The sequence below is a fragment of the Onychostruthus taczanowskii genome, unplaced genomic scaffold (assembly GCF_017590055.1).
Source record: "Onychostruthus taczanowskii isolate IOZ18803 unplaced genomic scaffold, ASM1759005v1 scaffold80, whole genome shotgun sequence".
In the NCBI taxonomy this organism is placed as follows: domain Eukaryota; kingdom Metazoa; phylum Chordata; class Aves; order Passeriformes; family Passeridae; genus Onychostruthus; species Onychostruthus taczanowskii.
The window spans coordinates 3153807-3167073 of NW_024505893.1; the positions used below are offsets into that span (position 1 = coordinate 3153807).

Below are 13267 nucleotides of genomic sequence, written 5' to 3' on the forward strand. Positions count from 1 at the left end.
TCAGAGTCACAAAGTTCAGTAATTATGATTTTATTTGAAATTATTTTATCTTACTATACAATATAATTGCTGTAAAATATTTGGGTAAATATTTTTATTTGAGAGCAGACTCAGCTTAATTTAATCTCTTAAAAACTGCAAACATACTGACTTGGTTGAAACTGTGACAGCATCTGGTAGTCATTTCAGCAGGTGTTTGTATGATGATATTAATATTACACACACACTCTTCCAAATTTGTTTATTGACTTTTGTGCTTCTATCATCAACAAATGTGATTATAATGCTTTTTATGTAAGTTACTGGCTGATACCGTTACACTTTAAAATAGGATTTCTCAAATTATTTTGGAGGCACTGTATTTTAAAACAGATATTTCTGCTCTAAAGCAGGTGTATGTTGAAGCGTGTTTTAGGGAAGGATTTTCAAAATAGAGCTCTGGCAGTCTGATTTAAGACTTTTCTTGCTCAGGGAAGGGCAGTGTGCAGTGGTGAAGAGTATTACTTTGTGAGCAGCATCTTTCTGAAGGCTTCCAGTGTAGCTGCTTTAGTCTGCTCAGGGCTTTCAGGGAGCATCTGGAAAGCTAAAGCCAAGCACCAAGGCTACTGCTTGGGGAGGTCACTCAAGACCTTCAGGTTTCCTGGTACTGTTTCACTTGGCAGTAACTACACAGGCTGCATGGAAAAATAGGATCACTTGTTATTCCTGAAGTGTCAGAAATCCGTGCAGAAGCCCCTCAGAAGTGTGGCAAAAACTGCTGGTGAGAGACATCATGGTATCCTTCCCTCATCTTCCTTGGTGTTCAGATGGAAAAATGAAGATTTTAATTATGCTGATACCTGCTGTGAGTGTGTGCATAGCCCTCATTGTCATCTGTGCTGGAAGAGCAATTTTTTAGCAGGACTCCTGCCATTTTCCTCAACGCACTGCAAGAAAATGAATGTATTTGTGTTCTGCTTAGCCAGTCCTTCAGTGTTTCAGCCAAACTGATCTTTCCTTCCATTTTACCCCACAGGCTTCTGCTGTCTCTTTCCAGTCGAATATGTTCTGCCCTTTGTGGCCTCCATGGGTGTTCTTCTGAAGACCTGATTGGGGTTTATCTGTGCCCTCTCCATCATCTACTGGGAGATGGAAATTCTCTGCTTTGCCTTCTATTTTTTTCCCTGTTATCTTTGCTTATTATGCTGTTGCTGTGTTTTCTGCGGCAATTTTGAGCCATTGTACTGACCATCCAGAACTGGGGGAAAATCCCAGCTGTTTTGACAGTCATCTTGTGTCTTCAATGCAAAATAGGGGAGCAGGGGGAGCTTGAGACACCATGCTCGAAGTCCCTTAGTAGTCCCTTAGGTAGTTTCTAGGGGATATTAGCAACAGTAATCATAGTTACTGTATCAAATCTAAAATAGAAACAAGGGCTGCAGAATCGATCCCTGCTGCAGTGTCTGAGTACATTTGGGTGTTTTGCTGTGGGGGGCCTTGGAGCTGGTGGTGGTGCCTGAATTCCTCCTGGCAGGGCCTCCTTCACACCCACGGCTGCTTTTCTGCTCTGGTGTGCCAGGGAAGGCTGGGAGCTCTCCTGTAGCAGCTTCTGTCTTCTGCCTGCCTTGTTAAATTGAGAGGGTGTTTTCCATCAGAGATGCAAAGAAACGGGTAAAACCAAGTGACTGAACCATGAGTGTGCGTTGAGTCTGCTCTGAGGTCACTGGCCTCCCACAGGCAGTGATCCCCATGCTGGGCCAGACACGCCTTCACAGGAAAACTCAATACAGTTCATCCGTCAGTGTCCTTTAGGCTTTTTGCATAATTCATAAATACTTACCCTTCCTAGGTAGTGAAGTGGTCAGATACGAGGTGTGCCTGGGAAGCAGCAGACAGGCAGTGTGAGCCAGCTTCCAGCTGAGCTTTTGGAGGTGGCTCTCTTATAAAAAGTGGTGGGTCTCGATAGAAATCTCACAGTTCACTTCTGCCCTGTTGGTGGTTCTTCCCAGTCATGTGGTCTTGTGGCTGTGCTGAGCTGGACCAGCTTCTGGGCTGGCTGAAGGCTGATCATGGAGGTACTTGCAGGTTAATTTTCAGGTGGATTAGTGAGCTGATGAAGCTCTCCTCGGTTGCTTTGAGGAGCCTGTGTGGAGGTGTACACATCACCAGTGAACTTCATCTTTGTGCAGCTTCTGTCCTCTATTTGGATGTTGTGGCAGTGTTGTGATCTCTAATGGTCTGCAGCAAGGTTGCCATTTATAAATATCTGCTAAGGCAGGGGAAAAATAGTTTGGGGTTTTGGTGGTTTTTTCACTGATGTAGTAGCTCAGGCTGCATGGTATGTATAATCCAATGCAAGCACAATGTTTTGTAGTTTATGTCAAAAAACCCCAAGCCAGAAACCCTTAGGAAAATCATGAGATTAAGATTTTGAAATGTGAATGAGTCACTTCAAAATTGCATTGCTTTGTTTTAAACAGGCTACTGTAGTACTGGGAGTTTCATTGGTGGCATATTGGGTTCTTTTTTGTGTTGTGTTGTTTGTTTTGTTTTTTTTTACATTAGTCTCTTCAACGTAATATATTCAGGAAAACTGCTGGCTCTGTGGCATTGCTTTTATGGCTTTTATTTTCACATCATATTTTGCCCAGTTTAAGAAGTAAAAGGCAATTAAAATGAAAAGGAAATGCAAAATTGTTTTCTCACAGTTAAGCATCTGCAGAAAGTATATCTTTTTCTTAAGTAGAGTTGGTTTTAATTTATTTTCTAGATGCTTTTTGTTCTGGCCTTTTTAAAATTCTTGCAGCTTTATAATGTAATGTTAGTTATAGGGCATGCGGTGATGAGTAATTATTTCTTGCTTGTTTCAAGTATATTCCATAAATATATGAACAGGGAAAATTGAAACTAATGAATCAAAGCCTTTAGAATTATACTCATGACACTTTCTGCACTTCTTTTTTAAAGGGCAGGGAGAAAATATGCTCTTACTTTTTCAAGTGTAATTTAGGTGAAGAGAATGTGTGTATTTAAAGCTACCTCCATTTTACAGAAGGTTTTGTGTGCTGGCCTGAGCTATTCCCAAAATGTTTGAGGAAAACTCAGTCTTGAGTTTTGTACTAAGTGCTATGTGTACTAAAGGATTTCTTGATAACATTTAGTTAATAATTGACCCTTCAGTGTTCCTCATTCTGCTGGTTGTGTTAGGTAAAAATTTGAAGTAATGAGGTGATTGAGTTAGCATAGTGAATTAAATGCTTGCAGAGAAACCAAAAGCCTAGGTTTTTGCTTTTTCTTAAGCTGCTTTTGGTGTAGCTGCTGTGTGTGTATGGAGAACATGCACATGAAGGAACTTAGATTTGTGTGCTGTGATATTCTGACCCTTTATTTTTTATTTTTTTTTTTACTAGAAGTACTCTGCTCTCTAGCACTTCCTCCCCACCCTTCTGACTATGTTCTTACCTGATGATTTCTGTAGCATTTCCCTGGTATAAAGCAAAACTAGAATTCCAATTATCAAATTTCTTTTTTTGTTTGCAGATGATGATGTACCTGCAGATATGGTTGCAGAAGAATCAGGTCCTGGTGCACAAAACAGCCCATACCAGCTTCGCAGAAAAACTCTTCTACCTAAAAGAACAGCTTGTCCTACAAAGAGCAGTATGGAGGTAACTTCTTTGGGTTTAATTGTAAAGGAAATGTTACTGTTTCAATAATATGAAACTAGTTAGTATTTTTCTTAAGTTATCTAATGACTGAACTAATTCTAATTTATTTTATTAAAGGGAGCCTCTACTTCAGCTACTGAAAACTTTGGTCACCGAGCAAAACGTGCTAGAGTATCTGGGAAATCCCAGGATTTATCAGGTAATAACTTTTGTACAAAAAAAGGGCAAGGGAGAAGGAGTTAGATACATTTTAATGTCACACATTCTCCCACACAGATTATCCCCAAACTATTTTTCTGTGTACTCTCCAACTAAAAACAATAGTGGAGAAAAAGTACCAAAACAAAACTACAAGCTTGTTCTGATCTTCAAATTTGGTAGCGTGATTTTAATCAGAACTTTCTGAATCTGATCCTTTGCTCTGTCTGCTTCACTGCAGGTATGTTTGGTTGTTTTTTATTCTCATAGTGCTATGTAGTTATATCTAAGCTGCTGTTAGGAGCGATAATACTGCAGTGCTTAATTACCATTTCTCACATTGATGGCATTGTTCCATTGCATTTTTAGGAGTAGTTTGGGTATGTCATCATAGCACTTCATTGTGAAGAGAGGGAGATACTTGGTGTGTTTGTAAATAAAAACCAGATATACCTGCATACATAATGTATGTAGATTTTTGCACACATCTACAATAATTGTACGTTGTGTAATAAATACACATCCAATACAGTGTATATAACTGTCTTGTGTGTATTTTGTGTGCACACAAAATACACACAAGACAGTTATATACACTGTATATACTTCGTAGGTATATACAGGGACACACTCCTGCTTCTCTTTTCTGTGTAATTTTTCAATCTCTCTGCTTCTATTATTTTTTGTCTCCTGAAACACTCTTCAGTTCCGGGAGATCTGCTGTCACTTTTGCCTGGAAAATCAACACCAGTGCTTGCCAGCTCTCATCGATGTGGTTTCTCCTGCTTTTCTTGCTTCTGTTTTTTTTTTTTTTTTTTTAGTCCACGTATCCCTTAATATTGTGAATAAAGCTGAGCAGCTGGCACAAGACTTTGTGTCTGTTTTCATGTCTTCTGTTGAGGTTTCTGGCTTCTCATTTTCTCCATAGCATAGTCTTTTGTCTTTTTTTGTCCTTTTTGCCCTTTGTTGTATTCTCCCCATCTTTGGTCAACTCTCTGATTTCAGCAGCTGTTCAAGAACCATTTAACTTCTGATTTATATTTTTGAAATACCCAGAACCAATTGTACATAATCCTGTGTTATTTTGCATTGATTCATTTCCTGATTGGCTCTCTGGAGCCTTGTGCAGAATTGTCTTGTCACAGACTCTGTTTCTCTTGACAATTCTTAGTTTTTCTTGCATTTCTTTCACTCTTTGCTGTGTTCATCATTGTGCTTTTACTCTTCCCCTTTCTTTAGTGAAAATGTGTAACTTTCCAACATGAATGACACTGATTTCCTGAGGAATTCTCCACGCTTTCACTGTGCATTCCATTTGTTAAATTCTTGAGCTCATGTGGGGATTGTGGAGGCTTCTCCAGCAAGGAATTGACAGAGGAATCACTGTAAACAGTAATGTTATAATTTTACTTTTAAGACCATGCTCAAACCAGTTGCAGTGTAAGAAAGGAGTGTCCTCCTCCAACCATTTTCTATTAATCTCTTTCCCAGTATAGGTGACAGTTATTTTTTATTCTCCCTGTTGAATCTAAGAGATTCCTCTAAATTTTTACAAATATTGATTCTGGTGAGATGTATGTTAACACACAGTCCCCTTCATCTCACATTTTTTGTTGGCATAGGTAATGGTAGCTGTTGTAAATGAGTTGTAGGTGTGAGACTTCTTGGATTGTCATGAGTGGTGACTGTATTGTCATCTGGGCTATACAGGTGTTTATTGTAGAACTGTAGATGAAATTATGGCAAGGGACTAAAAATACAGGAAAATTTATTGGTGGAAGACCATTCCTTGTTGTACGGACTCTGAGTGGAGGAAAATTCAGGAAAGGAGAAATGCCAGTCAACTAGAGTTTCCAACTGGAGTGGAGCCAGGAGTTGGGAAAACGTGTATTTTAATATAGATTTCAGAGTTAGTTCTGCTGGGTGTGTTGCTATTTTAAATTTCTCTTTTCACTGAACTATGGATTTGCAGTACGTTGTGAGACTCGAGGTTAGTGGCTCACTCACTGATTGTTCTGTACACTAGGAACATGCCTAAGTTTACAGAACTTAGTGACTTTTTAAATTGATTTTTTTCTTTGCCCATTGATTTCCTAAGATACTTTCCCAAGAACAATACATGCTATGTTTCTGACATATTTCTGCTTCTTAACAAGAAAAGATTTTTACTAAATACGTCCCTATAGAGCAAAAGCTATTTGTGTCCATCTTCTCCACTAAAATGGACAAAAAAGGCAACCATATAAGACATAATTTACAATTTTGGATTCTTGGGATGGCATTCTTGGTCTTTGTACAAAGAAGGAAATTCACTTTCAGGCAGCTTTCCCTGCTCTTTGTCTTGGTATTACTTTGCTAGTCCCTATCAGCTAAGTGATCAAAACTGAAACTGAATTAGCTTCATGAATATCCTGTGGAAAGTGAATGACATAACTAGCTGTGTTTCTAACTTTCAGGTGTGCAGTGTATTAATGCTTACTAAATCATAAATAGTTCACCTGTCACGTTAGGGCAATGATAAAGATTGGTGATGACCCCTCACACTTCATTTTTATTTTTATTCTTGTCTGGTTTTGACACTTGTTTGGAAAGCTGGTTGGGGTTCTTTTAATATGAATATGCATTTTGTCCATTGCCTTGATTTCATCCGTAGGCATGAAACTGTCAGGAGTAGGAGCATATAAATGCTTCTGATCTGGTGGCCAGACAAACCTTTTAAAACTGTTTTGGCTCATTTTTGTAAACTGAGAGGAAGAACACATTGATTACATCCTTGCTTTGACACATTACCAAAAGATATCCAAGATGTGAAGTGTGGATGTATAGAACAAAAGCATGTGGGTCTCTCTTGGATACAGAGAAGTCTTCACATTAAGAAGCAAATTAGGTTTTTCAAATTATACTGGAGAATTTCACCTGGTAATCACTGTATCAGTGATTTGAGTGGAGAAATCTTAAATCAACCCCTGCTTAATTGAGCAGAAGGGCAATTTAAATTAAATTGCTCACTTCTACAGGATTTTGAATAAAGCTGAGTGAGGATAGCAAACACCTGTAAAATCATCATCTTCATTTTGAAAGCAGTGCCTAAGTTTCCAAGTAAATGCAACTTGAAAAATTGCAGGGGCCAACAAGGTTAATTGAGGCTTTAAAACTTTTATTATTATTTTTATTTCAAGTGTTTTGACACATTCTCAGAGTTGCTCCTTGTCCCTTGCAGTAAGGAAACATATCTGGATTTCAATTTTAATTTTAAAATCGAGCGTAGGGAGAAAAAGGGAAGTATGAACTTTGGAGCAGTGGGAAGGCACTGTGTTAGTGAGCTTCTCCATTTAATAAAAAATAAAAAAATTATTCAAGGTCCTAGCATAGATAAAGGAAGAAAAAAACCTGCAGTTTGTTTATGGAAGTAACTGCTTAAATTGTCTGCCTCAGGGATTTGTGTGTTTAAAGGAGAAGACAGGTTGTGGAAAACTTGGTAAGATTTACTGTTTTCCATCTGCAATATAACATTTCAGCTTTCAGTAAGGCAGTAGAAGACTACATCTAACTGGAACGCTACCAGAGAAGTATTAATTCAGAAGCAATGTCCAGTTATCCTGTGATGCATTTCAAGAGTAATTAGGACTGTAGAACAAACTGCTCCTGCCTGTTTGACACAGGGAGGACCCTTTATACCTCCAGTGGAAAAAACCTTTTTAAAAACCAGCAGATAGTGCATGTAACATTTTTTGGTGATGCCCACCCATGTTACCCTTACTGGCTGCTGTTAAGCTCTTCAGGCTCCCCAAGTGTCTCTTGAGCAGAAGGCCTTTCAAGACTACTTGCATTTCATAAGTTTTACCAATTTACTGGATTCAGCCTGGCTCATAAGGCTTTGTTTTCTTTTGTTTTTTTCTTGAATAAAAATAATTTTGTACTCTGCCATCAATGCTGTTGCAGAAGAGAACTGTCTTGGCCAACTTCTGGGCATTCATTCCTTTTTCTTTCCTTGTGTCCCATGCTAGCAATTCTGTAGCTTACAATGGACTACAGCAAGGAGCTGGTCATAAAAAGACTGGAGGAGGATAGGACACTGTGGGAGCAAATAGCTGTGGGCATGTGGAGTGATGGCACTTACCACTTGGGCACAGCATAGATTTTTGTTGGGTTGAAGTGGCACGTACCTACGGTTTATGGCTGTAAACTGTGATACTGCTGTGAGCAGCTGTCAACTGCATAAATACATAAAATGCATCTCTGGCATCTGAGATGACATTGGTACTCTGGAATCACTAAGGGGACATTCTCATGATGGCACAATAAGGAACACTTTCAGGGAAGGTGCTGCAATTTCAGGAATATTTCAGAATTTCTACTACCTGGTTTGATCAGCGGTGTAAGCATGGCACCCTGGAAGAATCACTTCTGTCACAGTATGCAGGTTCTGGTGATGTGGTCTGCAGACCCCAGTTTAAGGTGGGGTAAAAAAGTCACCGTTTGGTGCCTGCAGTTTCTCTCTTCTCTGTCTTACAGCTGAAAATAATACATTTCTTAGTGCTGTCTTGCCCAGGGGAATCCTGGGGCAGTTTGTTTTTTTTATGTGTGAAATCTGTCATGGATACTATTTTTCAGAATGTAATTCCCTCATATTTAGTAGGTCATCTCTCTTAAGATCGCTTCAGGAGGCTTCTTGTAGTAGCCAAAATTACAGTCCTGTTGCTCTTCAGGCTCAGATGTTCTAAGAAAATATGGTGTGGGGGGCATTATATGGATGTAATTGTGCTGTGAATTTAGCAGGCACAAACTTGGAATGCCTTGCATACAAATACTCTAAACTTTGGAAGCTCTGTGTGGTTGTGCCTTTAAGATCATAGAGAGGATGCTGAGGGCATTAGCCACAGAAGTGACCTTTGGAAGCACAACTCGCCTGCTTTGAGGGTTCCTGCCCCAGAGGGTCTGGTGAGAACACAAACTGCAGGCAGGGCTTTCCCAAAGGAGCTGTTGTACGTGGGGTGTCCATGTGCCCATGGGCAGGGTTTAACAAAGGACACTCCTGTCTCTACACAATGGCATGGAAATACAGCTTTCTCCAGCCTCTCTGAAGAAATGCATCTGGCAGGACTAGTACTTCTGGTTTACATTTCTCATTTTAAAAGGAAGAACATAAACAGGAGTGTGAAAGGAAGAGACTTGGGAGTTATTGATGGCTGTTGATTTCCTACATCCCAGATGTCTTCTTTCCCTAATGTGTTCATTGTGGGAGAACAAGGAAGTCTTCCTAGTAGTTTTTCCAGAGAGTGACTATTTCTGATTAAATTCTTTTGTGTTTGAAAACATTTGCAGACATTTTGGCTTTGGGACTGAATTATTATTATTGTATAGATAATGTGGGTTAATTGAACCACAATGAAGCTAATAGCAGTGAGAAGCCAGCATTTCTGGAACATGCACAGTAGCCTGCTCAACATCTGCACTTCTTTGCAGAATGACTCCTCCAATAGAAAAGGTGAAATAAGAAGTTTGGAAGGAGGACTTGAAGTCTGTAACTTCTGTCAGATTTTTTGCCTTTGGTTTTAGAAGAAACAAGCTTTAAGAAAAGACTGCTTGAGATAATTGACATTTTAAATGGGACTCTTTCAAGTGACAAGTTGGTAATCTTTTGCAGTCTGAATTTGAACTTGCTAGATACGTCAATAACCTTGTATTGATTACTGTTTAATAGCAGCACCTGCAGAGCAGTATCTTCAGGAGAAGTTGCCAGATGAAGTGGTTCTAAAGATCTTTTCCTACCTGCTGGAGCAGGATCTCTGTAGAGCAGCTTGTGTGTGTAAACGCTTCAGTGAGCTGGCTAATGATCCAATTTTGTGGTAAGTGAAAAGCTATTCCTCATTATCTTGAGAAATACTAGATGTGCTGCTCAAGATGCCAGTACAATAGGAAAATTGAAATGCTGGTTACAATTAGTTGAAGGAAAACCAGTTGGATTTTATTATGTCTAGTTTAGTTAAGCATTATTTTTGTATTATATGTATTTAACAGTAAAACTTGATTCTCTAGTTGTGTAGATACTAGTTAAACAATACCTGTTTTAAAAAAATCAGTTCCTTCAGTTGCCATTTGTTCTTTCTCCTTTAACCTTTTTTAGGCTACTATGGGGATTGTATTACTTCACATAGAAGGAGCAAAACAGTTCTTCAACTTAGATTAAAGCTTTGTCTAGTGTTACTTAAATGGGGTTTTTGTTTGGTTTGAGTTTTGTTTATTTTGTTTAATGGGCTGTTTTCTCACATGAGTCTGGTCTACCCCTGGGTTATTGAGAGTTTTAATAAATTGGAACTATATTTGTACTTTTCTATAAGGGAAAAAAACAACATATTTCTTAAGCTGCTTTGTTTTAAAAGTAAGGATTAAGACTAAAAGAAAAAGAATAAAATAACATCTCAAAACTACCCCGTTTTCCTGTCCTAAAGACAGCTTTGGGTATGCCTTGTCAGATGAATTACAACTTCTGTGATTCAGTGTCATCCTGTAAGTCTGGGCTTAATATCAGCAGGCTCAGACACTGCAATTATTTGCATTCTGGCACTAATGAAAAGAATCCAACTGCTGTGTGCCATTTTCTTCTTTTTAAACCACTGTAATTTGTTCACTGATGAATTCTTTTTGGAATACAGTGCATCACTTGTTCTCAGTGAATGCATTTTTTAGTCTTTTTTTGGCAAGGTGAGGAAGAGGTGGTGGCACACTTGGTCTTAAGTTTTGTTATACTTGTACTACTAGCTTTTGTAAGTGTTAATGCTTTAGTTAATGTACAGTTTGATTCACAAATAGTATATGTAACTGCTTAAGTTTCTTCATTGAAATTGCATGTTGTGAGGTTTTTCTCTTGGCTTATAAAACACACAGTTTTTTGTCGGAAAAACACAAAAGTCAGTACAGCAAAAAAAATTGGTTTTAAGTGGTAGGTGCTGATCTTGGTGTATTCACTGTTGCTGGCAAATTATTCTCCAAAAAAACCCAGGTTTTAGCCTTTGGTTTTAGATTAAAATGGAAGATTAAAATGGAAAATTAAAATAAATTTTGTCTTCTGCTCAGGAAAAGACTGTATATGGAAGTATTTGAGTACACTCGTCCTATGATGCATCCTGAACCTGGTAAATTTTATCAGATTAATCCAGAAGAATATGAACATCCAAATCCCTGGAAAGAAAGCTTCCAGCAGCTGGTAACAGTTTTATTCATTTATATTAAAATTCATGGGTATTTATAAAAGTAAAAACACCAACTTCTGAAATGTGGCTGACAAACAGTAATTATCTTGGGTTGAGACTTCAAGATTCTTGTGGTGTTGTGCAGTAGGGAGAATTCAGAAGTTATTTCCTGTTTTGAGGCACACTTCAGGGAGACACCACATGGTAAAGTGGAGTCCTTGAGTATCCAGCTCTGCTGTGCTGGGTTTTGCATCAGTGAAATTTTGTGTGCAAGATTGTCATGGTCTGAGACTCAGTGTGAATAGGTGCTGTTGTCATATCTTACTAAACCAATGTGTGTGCTGGTTATCAGATTTGTGTGCCTCTTCCTCTGGTGAACCAAACACATATTGGTAATACCACTTGGGCTAAATAGTGATTTACAGCTGGCCTGACTGGAGGTAAACAAATCTCCTTTAAGGAATGTGATTGCACCTCTAATCCAGAATTTCAAAGGTATTGAAGGAATGGCTGGGAATGATACTAGGAAAACATAAGTACGGGAAATAAACATCAGTGTGAGTGTACCAAACAATGCCATGTGTTGCTGCTTAATGAATTTCTGAAGTGCATTGAGGACAAATGCTTGACTTGGCTTCTTTGTTGAGTATTCAATCACTAGTAAAGGTATGAGAGTCTCTTTTCCTCACCATATAAATGCAGTTTTTTTGGCAAGGTGCTAGAGAATGAAGAGATGGAAGTAAGGACAGCTCTTGTGGAATGCTTCAGGTGTATGGGGCTTTTCAGTCAGTTTTCAGGCTTATGGCTGTGTAAGTAGTTGGACTACTGGCTTAGTTGATGATTCCCTTAGACTCAGACATTTTTTTGTGTTGCCGTTTCAAATGGTGTGCCTAGAGTGGGAGGTCAGTGTATGATCCTTACCTCCTTTGCCTTATATCAGCAAATGGCTTGTTAATTCAGGAATTAGTAGATCTCCTGTCAGTGCATTCAGGCCCACCTGTCTGCAAGCTTCTCACAAACTCTCTGCCTTGTTTCAGTACAAAGGAGCACATGTAAAGCCAGGTTTTGCTGAACACTTCTACAGTAATCCTGCAAGATACAAAGGAAGAGAAAATATGCTGGTATGTTTATAAAGCAGTTCTTAAAACTATTTATATATCTGTATAAATGGAAATGGACATTACTCTAAATTTGTTCCTTTTCTTCTAGTATTATGATACCATTGAGGATGCTCTTGGTGGAGTTCAAGAAGCTCATTTTGATGGACTTATCTTTGTTCACTCTGGTATATATACTGATGAATGGATATATATAGAATCTCCAATCACCATGATTGGTGCAGGTATGTAAACTGGGAGCATCACTGTCTCAAACTTGTGTTAATTACCATGATACTCAGGTATATCCAGTATAAATGCCCATCTTCCTTCATCTGCATAGGAAATAAGTGGTTTTTGTGCAAGTGTCACTAACTCAAAAGTAGCTGATGCCTCAGACTGAAGTGCTGTTGTCTGCTTGCTAGTTCTCAGAATAACTTAATTTATCTTTTTATTTCATTATGAGAAAAGAATGGAATTTGTCGGAAAGCTTATTCAGTTTGCAGTTGAAACTGTTACATTCATACATGACAACAAGCCCAAATTAGTATCTGTCCCATTTTCTCCAGTGTCATAATTCCATCTTGAGGAAGGAAATGAGAGCATCCAGCAGAAAGATTCTGAGACTGGAGATTCTTCCTCTGTTCTCTGCCAACTGTTCCTCTGAACAGAAACCTTTATGGAGAATGAAATAAGACTTGAAGAATAGGAAGGGTTTAGGAAGTTTATCACAGTTTGCAGCCTGGTATATTAGATTCTTGTGGAGCTGCTTGCTTTTCATGTCAGTGCTAGGAGCATGCTAATTCCCAGTAGTATGTAACTGGTAGGAATTCAGGCTGTATTACTGTCTGGTAGAGATTTTGGTTAAGGGGTCTCAGACTTCTTGCTCCTGTGGTGATGTAGAAGTGAATTACCTGCTGGTTTGTGTTTCTGAGAAGCTATCTCTCTGAATTGGTTGAGTTTACTGGGTTGTGGGTTTTATGAAGGCCAGTGGGTTTGGGGTTTTTTGTTTGTTTGTAAGGGTGGGGGTTTTTGTTTGTTTTAGTGGGTGTATTTCTTATGGATATGTTCTTTGTTTTGCAAAGTCTTTTCGGGTATTTAACTGTTCTCCATACCAACTGTTTTGTTCTTG

General features: G+C 38.6%; 1 protein-coding gene across 2 annotated transcripts in view; it reads left to right on the forward strand.

Annotated features, from left to right (window-relative positions):
* The window catches only part of FBXO11 (F-box protein 11), a 70824-nt gene that overhangs the window by 31391 nt on the left and 26166 nt on the right, over nucleotides 1–13267 (forward strand). Inside the window, exons 2-7 of one of the 2 annotated variants that reach the window (XM_041424050.1) lie at nucleotides 3520–3647; nucleotides 3765–3846; nucleotides 9550–9694; nucleotides 10923–11052; nucleotides 12076–12159; nucleotides 12248–12380. In XM_041424050.1, the coding sequence (XP_041279984.1) occupies nucleotides 3520–3647; nucleotides 3765–3846; nucleotides 9550–9694; nucleotides 10923–11052; nucleotides 12076–12159; nucleotides 12248–12380 (702 nt within the window). The remainder of the gene's footprint in view (nucleotides 1–3519; nucleotides 3648–3764; nucleotides 3847–9549; nucleotides 9695–10922; nucleotides 11053–12075; nucleotides 12160–12247; nucleotides 12381–13267) is intronic. The other variant, XM_041424052.1, reaches the window with a different exon arrangement.